Raw genomic sequence first — 17,353 nt, 5'->3', positions numbered from 1 at the left:
GCGATCCTAATCTCGCGCTGCTTATGGCGTGGCGCGCGGGCACAGTCGACGCTCGGAAAACCAAAAGGATCAACGTCCCGAGAGGGGCAAGGGGGAGCGGGAGGAGGAATCGGGATCTCGCCGTTAAATCGCCGGGATTCGTTAGAAAATCGCCGGTATGCGGCGCGTCACGCATCCGGGACGGAAAGGGGGAAGCGGCGGCGGGAGGGGGGATATTAGAGCCTCGCAGGAATTTCGAGTACACGGCCGTCGCCCGCGGCGCGTCGAGATTTCTCAACCCCCTCGCGCGCTCGCTCGCTCGGGAGCGGGTCCGGCCGTGAGAATTCGCGGCGAATTCGAAGATCATGCACCGCCGGCCGATCGCGAGGATTCCGCCGCGGACGTTCCCGTTTGTGCCCCTCGCGTTTTCAAGGCCGTTCGTTTCCTCGGCTGAGCATTTCTGGACGGCTGTCATAAACGCCGTTGTTGATTCACGCTTCATTCCCGACGTTTTGATATTCCCGCCGCCGTTTCGCGAGAGACACACTCGTCGCGGGCGACTAAAGAGAGGCGGGAAACGTCGCTCCGCCGCGCGCGTCTTACGAGGTAATTAATAGACGAGAGTTCGGCTCGTTCGCTCGGCCCATAAACTGCGGTGGAAGGTCGCGCGCGCTCGCGAAAGTGCGAGAGAGAGAGCGACGCATAAATTTCACGTTGTGCCGCCGCGCGTTGTGCACACGCACCTCGCCGGAGGATCCCGCGAATCCTCGTGACGCTCGTCGCGCGGCTCGAGTTAATGATCTCGGTAATTGAATAAATGCGGAAGACGATTAGTCGCGACGGCGAGACGCGCGCTTAATGAGCCGCCGTCTAAATCACCGCGCTCGACTTACTGCAAATTTAATCTAGAGTTAATCGGCAATTTAATTTAAATACTCGCCCCGCGTAACTAACAGACTTACGTTTCCCATCAGACGCTCGATCCGGCCTCGCGTTAATTCCGCAATATTCGGCGCTGTCGGTGCCGTCCGCGCCGTTTAACGAGATTCGGCCGGGGGTAACTTGGGGGCCACCGTGCACCCGCACACGCGCAACTCTCGTTTTTTTCGGTGCCTCGAACCAGAGTTTATTGCGTTCGACGAATATCGCACGTATCTCCTCGTCGCGACCGGCAAAGCGCGAAACGAACACAGGGTTTGAAATTGGAGGGAGGGGGGGAGAGAGAGAGATAGAGAGGGGGGAGGAGACAAGAAAAAGAGCTGAAATACTATAGAATTTGTATTGGAAAGTAATATGATAGTCACGGTTTTATTTTTTCTTGAATCTGGCTTTCTTTGCCGCCACCGTGGCGTTGGGTAACTTTGGGTTAGACTGATTTTTGTGTTTCTTGCTCTCGACGTGCTGAGCGAACGTGCTCTCCGAGTTTAACGATAGATTGCACGGCGCGCAGTAATACTGCCCTGCAAAATGAAAAAAAAAAGCAAGTCATTGCACCATCGCGACATTGCGTCGACGTTTCTTTTTTTTTTCTTTTCAGCCTTACGTAACGCGTGGCGATTTCCCTTACCCGATGGTGTCCGATAAATAGAATAATCTATAGGTTCCGGGGCGTTGGACGCGTTCTCGATTTCGGTCGCTGAAACAAAACGCAAGGAATCAATGAACCAAAGACCGACGCGCGGCACACTCACCACGTTCATCTGACCGATACTGACCGAGTTCAGGTACAGGGAGTCCGTTGAGCCTCAGCATCCTCAAATGTCGGGCTCCGCGCTTGTGCGTCTCTAGCTGATCCTGACGATTGGCCGAGACGCCGCACAGGTCGCAGCGCAACGGCGTGGGATACGGCGGCGCCGTGTACATGGATTGCACCGCGGCCGGATTCGGCACCGTTGCTACGCCATCGGGCACGATCGGCGACACGGCCGGGGCGGACTGCGCGTCCGCCTGAAAGCCCATTCCGATCCCGAAGCGGCCCGTCGAGTCCACCTGATTGTACTGATTCTGAGCCTGCAGCTTCTTCGATGGTCTGCGGGACGCAACGGTCTCGTTACTATCACGCGACAAAACGTAGCCGAGCCACGCTCGTTAAGCTCGTTACGCACGCTAAATTGTTAACCCTTCGTGGCCACGCACTGGGTGGTCGCCAACCAATCATTTTCAAATGTTTATCGAACGTGACTGACGTAGCGCAGAGCATTTCTACCATAGACTTATAGAGATAAACTGCGCGTTCTTATGGGCGCGCTGAAGATTACACTGAATGATAGAGATATTGCGCGAGTGATGTTTCTCTCGCGCTCTTTGTAAGAGGAGAAAACAACGCATCGTAGACAAAGACACACTCGCTCAGCCTAGAGACCCTGTAATCAGAGACTGGTCATAAGAGAGTTCGCCAAATTCCTGCGAGTGAGAGAGAAACGTGGGCTATCCCACTTTCCTACTATCGTAGAATCGTAGAAGCGAGCTTATGTTTCTCTCCGACTCGCAGGAATTTGACGAACTCTCTTATGGCCAGTCTCTGATTACAGAGTCTCTAACTCAGAGTTTCAAACTAGAGATCTTGAATTTTTGTCTGGGTGACCGCCAGCCCAGTGTGGCCTCGAGGGGTTAAAATAAATCGAGTTACCGAATCATTAACGTTAACGTATCGCTAGACAACTCGAAGTGCAGATTCATACCTCGCGCGTGGCCCGCCGTTCGCCGCCCTAATGTGCTTTTTGCCCGCGTAGTGTTGCGTGGCGTCTGTCTGCGACGTAAACCACGTTTTGCATATCTAGCAATGCAGATCGGGTGCGAGGTACATTAATATGCGGATCTATGTACGTAAATACATAACTGTAGGCGAAACATTGGTAGGCCTCTTACATCACAGTAGTTTTGCCAGTCGTTATTGGTCGTACTGCTCACTTGCCCGTCTTCCGTTTTCTGTTTCTTAACGCTCTGATTGAGAAACATCGACACTTTTTTCTGATGCGGCTTGCCGTCATAGTGCAATTTCGCTTGCAACGTGGAATTCATCTGTAAAGTACGACATCGCTTCGTCGATATACGATGCTCATAATTACCCCGACGTGAGAGATCTACGGTCGCAGACTTAGTCTTGGAATAAAAGCTAAATTTAAACGGAGACCAAGTCTCTAATTAATCCGATTACGATTAGCCGGGCCTTACAACTGCATTGCACAGATCACATTTCAGCGGTTTCATCAGCGCCGACAGTTCCCTCTGCGCACTCGCCACTTTCTCTGCGGACATAAGAATTAGCATTTACGCGTCAACAATTTCTCACATCTAGATGCAACGGCTCCTTTCGAATGTACTCTCCAAGTTACCTGCGTCCTGTGCCGGATCAATGAACTCGATTTTACGCTTGTAAAAGTTCTTGGTCTTGACCTTGCCTATAAGATTCGGGGTCGTCGCGGGGGACGCTACTGACGCGGTGACTGCACCCTTGTAAGCCGAGTCGTACCAGGGAGGATAGAGCTCCGTGTCGCTATCAGTGGGTATCCACCAGGGGGTTGGGGCTGGCGGTTGCCCGGGAGTTTGCGACTGCATTTGCGTCGGGTGCAGCATGTAGGGGCTCGGCACCGAGCTCGGGAACGTGCCCAGGGTCGACGAAGAAGGCCCGTCGCTTGCGGCCGGTGATGCCGTCGCGACCGTCATCGCGCCAGCGCTCGTTGTCGCCGGTTGTCGTTGCTGTTGCGTCGTTGTCGACCGTGCGTCGCCGTTCGACGGCGGTGGCGGCGGCGGTGGCGGCGGCGGCGGAGGTGGCGGCAGGAAGCACTCCAGTCCTGTTGCGAGAGAATGGAGTTAAACCGAGGGTTCGAAAGAAATGCGAAAGGGAGAGAGGGAAGGATTCTCGACCCCGGAACAGAACGCTGTCGTATCTTTCTTTTTGCTCGGAGACACGCGGGAATTTGTAAAAGTTGAAAGTTGTAAATCATACGACATCCCGCGGTTTTACTGCGGTAATTTTTCACGTCACTGTCATTCTGCATTGCGAGAGGCAAGCCCTGTGGGATCTGTAACGTGGCGCGATAATTATGCGCCGATACGCGCGCTTCGAATTATTTGTACCTTTTACCAGCCTGTGCAGTTTTTTGTGTGGACCTTTAACGGTAAAAGTGGCGGAAGAAGACAGCGGACTGTCGAAAAAAGGGAAGACGAAAGGAGCTTCCTTGACTTTTTACTCGACGAGCTCGGGACTTTTTAGTGCACCCGGACTCGGTGTATTATTTCTACGATGCACGGAGAAAGCCTGGAGCACGGAGTAGAAGTAGAAGCGAGGAAATAAATCTATTTCAACAATACACTTCACAAGGCCTTCATGTGATGAACACAAATTTTAAGGAACAAAGGCTGGAGAGTCGTGACAGGATGTCAGTGTCTGAATAGCTCTGATTTTAAATAAGCCCGGCGTAAGGAATAAATCAATTTTATTTCTCACTCCTACCTCAGCTCTTACGCGTACTCCTGGTGAATCGGAACGCCATCGGCCAGTGTTACGAATATTTTAAAAATCATGCCTGCGTTTTAGCTTCCTTAAGGCTATTCTACAATTGCGTAAACGTGGTTGTTAGCGGTTGTACAGTGTTGTAAAACACAGTTTTAAACTAGCATTTCCGATTGTAAAGCCTGTTGTAAAAGATGGCTGAACTTGATCTTTCACGACTACAACGATGTAGGACGTATAAAGCTAACTAATCATTCATTTCAATTACGACGTATCTCACTCTATTGTATATTACTTTGATGTACAACACTTACTACTACTTCTACTCCTACAACCCTACAACTACGTTTACGCAATTGTAGAATGGCCTTTACACCAAAAGCTCAAAGTTAAGGCTGGTCTACAATACATGGAGTAAGCTGGAGTAAGAAAATAAATCCATTTTATTTCTTACTCCTACTTCAGCTCTTAGGCTTACTCTCGGTGAATCAAAATGCCTTAATCAATCAGTCTTACAAATATTTTACAAATTATGCCCGTATTTTAGCTGCCTTACACCAAAAGCTAGAAGTTAGGGTTCTCCCTTACTCCTTACTCCACACTTACTCCACGTATTGTAGACCAGCGCTTAAGGCTATTCTACAATTGCGTAAAAGCTAACTAATTGTTACGTGTGTAACAATGTAAAACGTGGTTGTTAGCGGTTGTACAGTGTTGTAAAACACAGTTTTAAACTAGCATTTCCGATTGTAAAGCCTGTTGTAAAAGATGGCTGAACTTGATCTTTCACGACTACAACGATGTAGGACGTAAAAGCTAAACTAATCATTCATTTCAATTACGACGTATCTCACTCTATTGTACATTACTTTGATGTACAACACTTACTACTACTTCTACTCCTACAACCCTACAACTACGTTTACGCAATTGTAAAATGGCCTTTATGGTTCTCTCTTACTCCAAGCTTACTCCACGTATCGTAGACGACGCTTTACCGGCGGCGCGCCGGTGCCCGGTGTCGATTCGCCCTGGCAAAAATCTCACGGCGCCGCGGCCCACGTGATTTACGATCGTGATAACGATCGCGAACGACCGGGGCGAGATGATTCGCTTTCGGCGAGAAACGTACGGATAAGTCGGGCGGCGCCGCGTTAAAACGAGATGCCTATCGCGCTCTTTTGTAATTTACAGAGGAATCGCATTTAATTGCCGCGCACTCGTACACGCGCAATGTATCGTACACTAGGAATCACCGATGCCTTCCTATATGAATTTGGGCACGTGTAGAACACATGTGTCATTTTTTACGTAGAGGAAAGTCTGTTACGAGATAGGATTCTAATACGAGATAGCAGGTTTTCAACGTCCATATTCAATCGCAAATTTTTTTTCCCGCAACGATTACACGATCTGACGATCGATTTCCACTGAACAGATTTCACTTCAAGAACAATAAATTCAAAGGCGGAATCAACAGATGACGCTTATTAATTTAGCAGAAACCCCGCTGTCTCATATTAAGAGCCTATCTACATTTTGCATAGAGAGGAAAGTCTTCTATTGTGAAATAGCAGGTTTCAACATCCAAATTCACTCACAAATCTTCTTTCGCGACGATTACACGATCTAACGATGAATTGTCCACTAAACAGATTTCACCAAGAGCAATGAATTCATGGTGGAACCAACAAACGATGCCTATTAATTTAACAGAAACCCCCGCTGTTTCATATTAGTAGCCTATCTCATAATAGGGGGGACTTTCCTCTGTAAATGTGTTGATCAACGTGCACAAATTCAAGTGGGAAGGCCGGCTGATACAAAGACCCGCGACATCGCCCGATAGTGCATCTCGTGGGTCCAGACAGCGATACGCGCTTAAGCTTATCGCTGCCGCGATACCGACGCAATCTGTTTCGGCACCCGTTCTACGTATAGAGCTTCGTAGTTACTTGCGTAGAGACTCGTACGATCGCGCCGGTTACATAATCGGTACAATGCAAATCACGGGCAGGAAACGCAGCCAATAAATACGTTTAAAATACTCGTGCCCGATCGCGCTTTTGGAATATTTCAGCTTGGGCCAGTTACACGCGTCCTTGTTTATTCAGAACTGTTTCGCGTTTCGTGCGCGGGGAGAATTTTCTTTTCAAATTCACCCGGAAAATCACGCATTCGTGGGACAGCGTGACATTTTGAGAAACTTTATGAGAGTTTTTTTGAAATGTTACCACGCAAATTCAATCACGAATCTGTTTCTTTTTTTCGCAACGATTACACGATCTAACAATGAATTTTCCACTAAACAGATTTCATTTCAAGAACAATAAATGCATGACGGAGCCAACGAATGACGCCTATTAATTCAGCAGAGACATACATATCTCAAAGAAGGGACCTCCCGCTACTAACTGTAAGTATATAATTATTAGTAAAATGTATAGTAAAATTTCAAATACTCTGATAAAATTCTTGGAAATGCCGTGTTGTCCCGCATTAGACTCGGGATAAATTTTCAGAGAGAATCCGTGTACAATTAGTGAACGCAGAATTTTATTGGTATCGTAGTCTTCCGATTTAAAGAATGACCGTTGCGCGATCTGGTCCGAGGTTGCGCTCGGAAATGTTTTCTCCGAGGAAAATTCTACTCGAGAGATGGATCGGAACCAATCGGAAATAAAAAGGGTCTTGGAACGGCCATCGAGTAAAATTTTCCCCGGAGAAAAAGGTTTCGGAGCGTAATCTTACGTCGACGATCTGTACCGAACCGAGAGGACGGTCAAACTTTCGTCGCCGAATCGTCAATATATAAAAAGAGACCTCATGCCTCCTGTTCTCGATCCTTAAAATTGCAGTATGCCTTTCCGAACGTTATTTTCGTTATTTATTACGCCTTAGGCTGACGGCCGAGAATGATCCGTAAACGCTTAATAGAAATAGCCTCTCGCGACTCGTACGTTCTTCTCTGCACCTTACGTTTACAACTAAGGGCCTGAGCAGAATAGCTGTCTTGTATTCTCGAGTCACAAGACAGTTATTGTGTGTTACTTTAAGACAAAGATTTGAAACACGAAACATTGTCTCAAGAGTACAAGACAGCCAATCTGCTGAGGCCCTGAGGCTCCGCTTCACGTGTTTCGTCCAACTTTAAGCTTAGCTTAATTCCTTCTTTGTCTCTTTGCAACTGTTACTTTAGAAATTAGACTAACATTAAAGTTAAGCGACGTTTGATGAAACCGAGCCTAACGTCTATTTCTATCAGTGCAGATCCATTTTAACTTTCTATCTTTTTCTAGTTGCAATGCGTCGTCTACAAAAGTTCTGCGTAGAGTAAGCCTTGGGCAAGGAGGAAGGAAAACCCCAGAATCTTTAGCTTATGGTGTAAGGAAGCTAAAATACAGACATAATTTTAAAAAAGTTAACACTGGCCGATAGCGTTCCTATTTTTCTTGCCTACTGGATTGTTTACGAGAGCCAATCAGGATTTAGCTTTAAGTCACCTGATCTAAAACTCTGCATCCTAAAGCCCGTATCAGACTACGGATTGAGATTGGGATTAGATTGAAATTTGCCCAATCACAGTGGAGTTTACTAATCTCAAGTTTAGTAACTTTTACTCTAATTGGCCAAATTTCAATGTAATCTCAATCTCAATCCGTAGTCCGATACGGGCTTTATTGGTTCTGGTAAGCAATCCAGTAGGAAAGACAGTATCGTGTACCGTTGGCTTAAAATCGATTTACTTCCTTACGCCAGGCTTACTTGCGCAACATTGCTGCAACGTTTCTGGAGGATTGCGGCAACGTTGAAATGTCCGCCCTCGGAGAGATTGCGGTGCAACATTATAGCAATGTTACGGCGCAATATTTTTTGAATAATTTGTTGTTGTACATAAGCAGAGAATTTACTATAATAATTACATATACATCCGGGCCTTTTTCAATACACAGCAAGCTATTGCGAAGCAACCTAAGGAGGTTATGTCACTTCGCAATAGATGGAGATTGCGAGCAACACCGCACTGATCGAGTACTTAATAATTCTCGCATTATTGGTATCAACGAGAATAACATTACAAAATTCTCGTAATTAGACAAATTTTTTAAACAGAAAATATAGTATTTTCATTATTTTTGAAACGTTGCTGCAACATTGCTATCAAAAGTTTGCAATTCTATATCCCTGCAATATCTCTGCAAGATTCCACTGCATTCTGCAAAATTGCAACGTTTCTGCAATGTGACTGCAACCAGCTGCGCTGTATCCCACACAGCACAGAAAGATTGCAGGAAGATTGCAGAAATGTTGCATTGCAAGATTGCAATATTGCAGCAACGTTGCGCAACATTGCTGCAACGTTTCTGGAGGATTGCAGCAACGTTGAAATGTCCGCCCTCAGAGAGATTGCGGTGCAACATTATAGCAATGTTGCGGCGCAATATTTTTGGAATAATTTGTTGTTGTACATAAGCAGAGAATTTTCTAATTACATCCGGGCCTTTTTCAATACATAGCAAGCTATTGCGAAGCAACCTAAGGAGGTTATGTCGCTTCGCAATAGATGGAGATTGCGAGCAACACCGCACTGATCGAGTACTTAATAATTCGCGCATTATTGGTATCAACGAGAATAACATAACAAAATTCTCGTAATTACACAAATTTTTTAAACAGAAAATATAGTATTTTCATTATTTTTGAAACGTTGCTGCAATATTGCTATCGAAAGTTTGCAATTCTATAATATCTCTGCAAGATTCCACTGCATTCTGCAAAATTGCAACGTTTCTGCAATGTAACTGCAACCAGCTGCGCTGTATGGGTTAGAGTTGGAAAAAGCTGGAAAGTAACGCAAACCGAGATCAAGGTTAAATTACATAGAAGTGGACATAAGACAGACTTGAGCGTACGCGGATCGTTTATCGCCGTCAGCTTTACGTTAACTCGAAATGTCGCGTGTCATCGTGAACGGCAGTTCATTTCCGTTCGTCTCGCGCGAATATATTTACATTCGATTACTCGCGTTGGGGAGGTATTTTTTCTTTTTTTTTTTTTTACAAAAGCGCGCACCGGAAATATCGACCGACCGCTCCTCTCATCGACGGACCGTAAAACGTCTTCGAAGTTCGAGACGGCAGATCAAATCGTGGGTTAAATCCGGCGTAATGCAGCGGCGACGACAAACCCGCTCGCGTGTTGCGTGATCCGTGTACTCGTCTTTGACGTCCGCTGCTCGCAATTTACTCGTATACACGCACACGCACACGCGCGCGCGCGCGCGAGAGAGAGAAAGAGATAATCGTTTCGTCCGGCGATTCGCGATCCGGCGGCCTCGGAGCTTCAAACAATCCCGATTACAGATCGCGCGCTAATTGAGGCGATCCTCCCGGGCCCACGTAGACGCTCCCGAGAATCGAGGCAAGATGTCCATTTCCTTTTTTATTCTCGGCATCGGCCCCGGCGCTGTCGCGGCGCCGCGCCGAGCCGAGTCGACGTCGCGCCGCGGGGAAACGCGATCGAGGGAACGAGGATCGTGTCGCGCGGATGACGGGCGACTCACCCGGCACTTCTGGATTCTCGATGATCTTGACGCTGGACATTTTCCCCTACCGCTGAGCGCTCGCTCGCGCGAACGAACGCCCGTTTCCGTCTCGACGGCGGAGACCGTCGCCGCGGCTCACGTGAACGCGACGATGCCGCCCCGCGTACTCGTCGTCCCCGTCGCTGCCGTCGGCGCCGTCCCCGCGTACGTCCACCGCGTCGCACCGCGCACGGCACCGTCTCGCGTAATAACGTAACGGCGCGGCGCAACGTCGCACCGCGGCTCGCACGTCGGCATCGACTGTCGCTTGTCCGCACGGACCGCCGGCGGAGCGCAAAAGTTTTGGTGAGGTTAATTGAGGCGAGCCTGACACGAGCCGCGGCAAGCCGACGACATTACGCGAGCGCGTGATATTGACCCGCGGCGCAAGATGGCCGCGTGCACCGCCGTCGCTGGCCGTCGCGCGCGAGGCTTCGATCCTGCGAGCGCGGCGACCGGCGCCGACGAGGAGCACCGCGACGATGGAAGGCGAGGCGGGCGACGAGGAGCTGCTGCAGTGCCTCGAGCAGAAGATCGCGAGCGGCAACGGCATGGTCGAGCGGCTCAGGCTGATGGACAAGGTCGACGGGATCGACAAACTGATACGGAAGATTCAGCAGGAGATTAAATTCTTGGAGAAGGCAAGACGCACCGATTCCAACTCAATTCCCGATGTGGACAGCGTTAAGAGGCGAGCACGCCTCGGCCGGGCCGCGATCTGGGCGCGAGCACAAATTCGGGAGTCGAGGGTTATAATTGTACATCTGGTAGGCCAGGGCTGTGGTCCGCGTATCCTTTTGATAAAGAAAACGATCGCTGACGTCACGCGAGCCGCAGTATTGAGTCAGCAGGAAATCAGATTCTCGGAGAAGACAAGAGACGCCGCGATTGAATTTTTATGTAGGCAGGGAAAGTACATCTCGGCCGGGTCTGGGCGAAAGTTTGCGAGTCGAGGGTTATAATTCTACATCTGGTGGATCAGAGCTGTGGCCCATCTAGCCTCTTGATAAAGAGAATAGGAGAGAAAGTACACTGAAGCATTTGTAGCATCGAGCGAACAACCGCGGCCTGGATCCTCGGATGAGCAGTTGGATAACTTGGTACTTTTCTTGCGCAGGTACAATGTACGGGGAACCTGAAGAAGAAGCACCTTGAGAGCTCGAATCTGACCCACCTCGACGCCATGGTGGCTCGACTGTCCTGCGCCAAGGATCCCGTCAACGTAATGAGGCCCTTCAAGTGTCAGAAGTCGCGTCTGGAGGTTGACATAGTCTGCAACGGCGGCGCCTCCTGGGTGAAGGTTATAGCGAGGAACGCCAGAGCGTTGACTCTTATATCCCTCGGCAACGGGGAGTACGGGCAGAAATCCATTCTGGACCAAGCCGACTCGTACCTTGAATGTAGCAAGTGCCATCTGCATCACTACAGGCCGCCGGATGTGATCTTTCACTTTGCCTACGGCATCGAGGCCCCACTGGCCTTGCAACTGGAGCAAATGGGCATCGTGGTGGAAGGAGATAGGATAGACACGAGTGACGAGAACTTAAACAGTCAGTATATAATTTATATCCGACGAGTGTTTGAAGAACATTGTGTCGCGTGAGATAATAATGCACATTTATTGTTCTCTGTTTATTTCCTGGAGGTAGAACAAGGTGAGCTGGGTTTCTCCAAAGGATCTACGAGCGAGAAGGAGTTGGACGTGGACCTGCAGTCGTTAAATACATCTGTACTGTCAGCCGAAATAAAACTTCTGAATCTGGATGTATCGGCGCTACTGGCTTACGTCACAAACATGGCCAATGGATATAACAATTATGTGTATCGGGAGCCGTTACTCACGCAACAAGCAGAAATGGAAAGAAAACGTCCCATAAAACCAATTCTAGAAAACTTATTTCGAGACAAAGAGCTCATGGTCTGCCGGACGGCGTATGATAATTTCACGAATATCATCGACGTCATTGGTGGCCCGAGAGAGACGCAGCGTGCGCAAGAGTTGTTGAAGAAAATGCGAATCGTCGACGACGTGACCACCGGACGAATTATGGAGCTGCGCCTGGGCGGTAAAATCAAAGATCGATCACGACTGATTTTCGCAACGGGCGAAAGTATGAAAAGCATCACTGTCTCTGCCAACGAGGGATTTGTAAGAGCAGCGCGCATGCAAGTAAATATATTTAATTTATTATAGAGGCTGTTTCCCAGGACACGCACTCTACATGTCCTAAAATATAAGTTAAGGACTCTAAAAAAAAACTTCCGTATAAAATTGCTTTGCAATTCCAAGTTATATTATGATACGGTTTATTGACGTTACATTAAGGTTTTTTTTCCAGGACATTGAGTGCACAGTTTTCTTACATGAACCAAGATCACTGTCAGAAATTAAGGAAGGTAACGCAACAAGTATAGAGCAATCTTGATATTGTTCTGAATTCTTAGGCAATTACAATGAAAGTATGTACTGGTACTAGGCATTTCTATTGTTAATTTGTTATATTGATTTACGTATATTATATATAAACGAACGTTTATGTATTATCTGGAAGAAGGCGCTACTGTATTTCGTCGTCATTGATTACCTGAACGTTGGACTTGTTAAACTGAAGTTTTATATTTTCCTGAAATTCTGTAAAATAAATTGTTATTGCCCAAAGGCGATGTAAAATTGCAATGTTTTAAAATATCAGATCGTACCGTCGATAAATTTGTTAAAGTGCGGATTCCTCTCTTTAGCCATCTGTATGTATTCTGCGCTCTTCTCCCCGTTTCTAAGGTGCATGTAACACTTGGCGCTATTCAACAGTGCTTTTAAATTTGAGTCATTCTGTTTTAACGCCCATTCGCAGTCGTGCAGGGCTTTCTCGAATAATCCGAGATGCATGTACGACAGCGCACGATTATTCCACAGCACGGAGGAATCCTTACGTTGTTCTATAGCTTTACTGTAATAAGTCACGGCCTTCTCGTAATCACCCTCTTTAAATGCACCGTTTGCAATTCTCTTAAACGTTTCTGCTCGTTCATTTCTAATCTTGCGATCCGCGGCTCGTTTCTTGGCGTCCTCTTCTATGCCCCTCATGAACATCTCTGTACGTTAAGTCGTGTCAATTTGTAATTTATTACTGTGCGCTGTGAGTATACAGGGTGTCTCATTTTTAATGATCCACGCAAATATCTCCAAAAATATGCAAGATACGGGAAAACGTATGTAAATTTTGTGTTTGTTGCAATACGCAAAAATTTTCAATAATTGGAACACTGTTGCAACAGCATGTTCCTGAGACCAAATCAAGTAAAAAAAGTCCTGCACTACTTTTCCCTCCGACAAACCGTTATCGAGATATCATAAGCTAAACATTGAAAGAGTTATAAATTTTCTCTTGAATATCTCAAAAAGTATTAGGCAAATCAAAAACTGTTTCGCACAAAAATTGTTCATATTAATTAGTAGAATAAGATAGTATAATAAACAATGGGGGATTCTATTAAAAAAATTGAAACCAAACCACTTTTGTTCGAAACGTTTTTCCGTATCGTTCATATTTTTGGAGATATTTGCGTGGATCATTTAAAATGAGACACCCTGTATATTGACATGAACAAACAAACAATCTACCTTGCGACATTTTGTTCGGGTCGCTGGAAGGATCGTCTTCCTTTGACGGGTATTTATTAATTACTGACCGATCGGTCTTAATTTTTACCTCTCCGTCCTCGCGGATTTCTCTTTGAACCCCTTTCGCCAAGATTTCATCGGCTAACATCTTCCCGCATTCTTGTTCCTCTCGATCGGAAGACGCTAATTTCTTCACGATTTTCTCTTGAATGAAGAAATTTATTGACAAATAAATTTGCAGCGTAATCGAATCGCCATACTCACCTACTTCAGTAACGCGATGCATGAAATTTTGAAACTCCTCTTCCGTTACATTTCTATCGGGGTTTGATTGATCAAGAGTATGATTTGCTTCTGTTACTTTATCACAATTTACTTTATTCTTTATATCCAGATTCATTCTTTACCTTATGTAAAATCGTAGGAACAATTGCAAAATCTGTTATACGCGCTGTAAGGAGTAACGTCAAGTTTGTTTCCAAGGAAACCGCTATACAATGGAGTTGCTATGGTTTGTTACGTTACATATACCTACTGTATACTTATATGTAACTGATACTACAGGTGATATTGTACTCAAGATCATCTTAATTTCATTGGCTGGATAAAGTTTCAAGTCTGCACCGGTCCAGGGGCTCGATTCTTCAATGTATTCGCAAAGAAAACGTATGCGAAAAATTTGCTTACAGAAAAGTTGCAAGTTGATTAGTTTTCGCGTGACTTTTAGCCAGTCGACCCGCGACTTTTCTGTAAGAGCAGAATTTGCGTTTCTCTTGCCAATGAATTCAAAAACCTAGCTGGGGTTCGATTCTTGAATCCCTATGAAGGAGAGAAACGTATACGAAAATTCTATTCTTACAGAAAAGTTGTAAGTTGATTGGCTATTCGCATGGTTTTTAACCAGTCGACTTTCAACTTTTCTGTGAGAGCAGAATTTTCGCGCAAAGTTCCTCTTTCGAGTAAATTCAAGAATCAAGTCCCAGGAGTTTGATTTCTGAATTTATCTCCTCGACCTCGTCGAATTTATTTTAAGGAGAAACGTGTTAAAACATTTACAGAAAATTCGCAAGTCGATTGACTAAGCGCCATGCGAATAGCCAATTAACTTGCTAATTAATTACTCTGCGAGAGCAGAATTTTCGCATACGTTGCTCCTTCGAATAAATTCAAGAATCGAGTCCCAGGGTTGGGGTTACATGCATCGATCGAATTCGTGCTTATTTTCATCATTGTACACGTCTGATCGACTAATCCACGCTTGTCCTACCATAAATAAGCATGAAAACTGTAGAGCAGCAACGCATCAGAAGTCGCCTGATCGAATTCGATCGTGCACATAATCCCAATCCAGACGACCTTAAATACAAAAACGAGCCACGAACATCCTAATGCTATTAATTAAATTAGTACATAAATAAGATATATTAAATAACAAATTAAATCGTACAGGTAGGTTTGTAACTTAATTACGATTGTCAGGCTTTACTGGAAAACAGTAAGATTACGTGATACAAACATCGAGGAAATGACGAGCGGTTAATAAACCGTTGGGAGCTTTCGAAATGTTATCTGTATGAATGTCAAGGTGTAATACGCGAGAAGAACATGCAGTGTGAAATTCGTACGCAATGTTCGGTCGATTTGCGGAGTCTTTAAAGTCACATTAACCATTTGAATCTTTTCTAGGCGAGAATTCCGCGCGGGGGCGAGTGTCCTTATACATCGGATGGACATTCGGGAATATCCGAGAAAAGAACGGCTGCGTGGCTTTACTGCTCTCCGAGTTCTCGATGTCGACCTCGTCGACCTCCAACGGGTCCATGTCGACGTCCTCCTCCACGTCCGAGGCCACCTCGATCTCGTCCTTTATGTAAACCGCGTTCAAACTGTTATCCTCGTTGGAGGTCCTCTTAACTTTTCTTCTGTCCAGCGGCTCGTTTAGCCTATTCTCCAGCACAGAGGTGGACGGTCTGCCCGCTGTGATCTCCACCTCGTCCATGATGCAGCGCACCTTCTTGGAGGACAGAGGCTTGGTCGCTATCTTGGACAGTACGGTCGGCCAACTGATCTCGGGATGCGGCGGGAATTCCCTCTTCTTTCGCTGCAATGGCGACATCCTCCGCACTCCCCTGCTCGTACTCGGCTCGTTAATGTCTATAATACTGATACCGGAATTGCTGGTCTCCAGCCGCTGACACAGCTCGCTCATGTTGATCTCCTCGTTCTTGGGCGTTTCCTGGGCGGGCGTTACCTTGGCCACCGTCGTCTTGTATGGGCTCATCTTGGACGCGGATCTCGTCTGCATGGTCGTTTTGCTCTGCGTCTTGGCGCTCGCCTCGTGCTCCACGGTGACGTTCCTACCGGACGAATTGCGGGTCTCCTCCAGCCGTAACTGCGACACCGTCGCCGTCTTCTTGGTCGCGTCATAGTGCTCCTTGTTGTTGGGACCGTCGGTCAACGGCCAGGACGGGATGTGCCGCAGCCCGGTGACCTCGAGGATCTCGGCGAGCTTGAGCAGCCTCCTAACCTCGCTCTGGACCACCTGTATCTCACCGCAGTACATGAAGTTGACGAGCGTCTTGAGATCGTCGGCCTCGACGTCGTGCAGGATGATCATCGGGTGCGGGTGCTCGTTCGCCAGCAGCAGACGGCTGAAAAAGGAGCTGGAGTTGGCCAGTACCATCTTGTGACACTTGAGAATCGTCCCGTCCTTGCACACCAGGGAGAGATCGACGAACTGCTGTTTCTCGTAACAGGTGTCGAGCGAGCCTATCATGTGGGACGGGAAGCTCTGCCACCTGAAGCTCAGCAGGGAATCCTCCTTCATCGTGGCGCTTTTAAGTCAACTTTTCCGCTCGGGAATCGCGCGATCGGGCGACGCGGGGCACTCGGCTAGCGGCGTTCGCGACAACAGTGACTCGCCATGACACCACGTGCCGCTGTTGTCGGCGTCATCACGAAGCCATCCGATGACAGGGACAGGGAGATGGAGATGGAGATGGAGATGGAGCTGGGCGGGGGGAGAAATTTTTCCGGCGGGACATTGCCGTGCGCACGCGTACACGCGCGATCACGTGACGGACTCCTCTCCCTGGATATTCCCTCCGCTCGCTGCTGCTGATTCGGGAAAGGTCCACGAACGGACCAGCGAGAAACCTGAGAGCGGCCACGCCGGAGTTCTACTTGATATATTGCGTTAAAGGAACAAAAACTTACTTGAATGAAACAGTTTTATATAATTCAATCGAGAAAAATATATGCTTTATTATTTTAGAATCAAGTAAGATCAGCAGACTCCAATAATAAAATCAAAGAAGAAGCAGGCAATAGGAGTCAACAAAAAGACTAAACAAAAAGTTAAAGAAAATGAAGTTAGAGTTAAATATCTAATTGAGTGAAGAGGAATGAAAGAAATTCTCATTCTTCTAATGAGATACAATGATAGTTAATCTTCTTTTTAAGAAGGTATGCAAGACGTTTAATTATTAACGCTGCTTCGCGATGCTAATTTTCTCGCTTGGCTTTGTACCGCGTGTAGCTGCCAGTGCGAAAATCATGTATGTACCTAATATATGTATTTTGACAGTGTGTCAACGTCAGATTACATCTTCTTCACACGAAGAAAATCTTAATGCGCGAAGATCACGAATAAATATAAATTAAAACCAAATAGCGCGCGCAATGCTATTTCCAATAAAGTATTTAATACCGA

At 46.8% G+C, this 17,353-nt stretch overlaps 3 protein-coding genes across 4 annotated transcripts; 1 reads left to right on the top strand and 2 right to left on the bottom strand.

The window, feature by feature from the left end:
• Positions 1-1,244: 1,244 nt before the first annotated feature.
• On the bottom strand, positions 1,245-10,300 carry LOC105563218 (zinc finger protein 346-like). Its single transcript, XM_012014615.1, has 8 exons — positions 9,999-10,300; positions 3,315-3,773; positions 3,154-3,227; positions 2,848-3,000; positions 2,661-2,755; positions 1,695-2,008; positions 1,547-1,615; positions 1,245-1,439 (listed from the first exon to the last, which is right to left on the bottom strand). The coding sequence occupies exons 1-8, from the start codon at positions 10,036-10,038 to the stop codon at positions 1,288-1,290; spliced, it is 1,356 nt and encodes a 451-aa protein (XP_011870005.1). The 5' UTR covers positions 10,039-10,300; the 3' UTR covers positions 1,245-1,287.
• A 112-nt stretch (positions 10,301-10,412) lies between these two features.
• LOC105563219 (UPF0415 protein C7orf25 homolog) lies at positions 10,413-12,565 on the top strand. 2 transcript variants are annotated; one of them, XM_012014616.1, is made up of 4 exons: positions 10,413-10,660; positions 11,137-11,569; positions 11,669-12,189; positions 12,359-12,565. In XM_012014616.1, exons 1-4 carry the CDS (start codon positions 10,502-10,504, stop codon positions 12,443-12,445), a joined length of 1,200 nt encoding a protein of 399 aa, XP_011870006.1. In that variant the 5' UTR covers positions 10,413-10,501; the 3' UTR covers positions 12,446-12,565. The 2 variants fall into 2 exon arrangements, with proteins under 2 accessions (XP_011870006.1, XP_011870007.1); XM_012014617.1 differs by lacking the exon at positions 10,413-10,660 and adding an exon at positions 10,763-11,046.
• On the bottom strand, positions 12,559-16,857 carry LOC105563279. Its single transcript, XM_012014743.1, has 7 exons — positions 15,310-16,857; positions 14,177-14,283; positions 14,049-14,080; positions 13,906-13,958; positions 13,642-13,845; positions 12,720-13,112; positions 12,559-12,651 (listed from the first exon to the last, which is right to left on the bottom strand). The coding sequence occupies exons 1-7, from the start codon at positions 16,466-16,468 to the stop codon at positions 12,578-12,580; spliced, it is 2,022 nt and encodes a 673-aa protein (XP_011870133.1). The 5' UTR covers positions 16,469-16,857; the 3' UTR covers positions 12,559-12,577.
• Between the last annotated feature and the right edge of the window lie 496 nt (positions 16,858-17,353).

The sequence above is a fragment of the Vollenhovia emeryi genome, unplaced genomic scaffold, assembly GCF_000949405.1.
Source record: "Vollenhovia emeryi isolate VEMERY1.0 unplaced genomic scaffold, V.emery_V1.0 DF939179.1, whole genome shotgun sequence".
In the NCBI taxonomy this organism is placed as follows: domain Eukaryota; kingdom Metazoa; phylum Arthropoda; class Insecta; order Hymenoptera; family Formicidae; genus Vollenhovia; species Vollenhovia emeryi.
The sequence above is the reverse complement of the archived record's forward strand: the minus strand, read 5'-3'. Positions and strand labels throughout refer to the sequence as shown.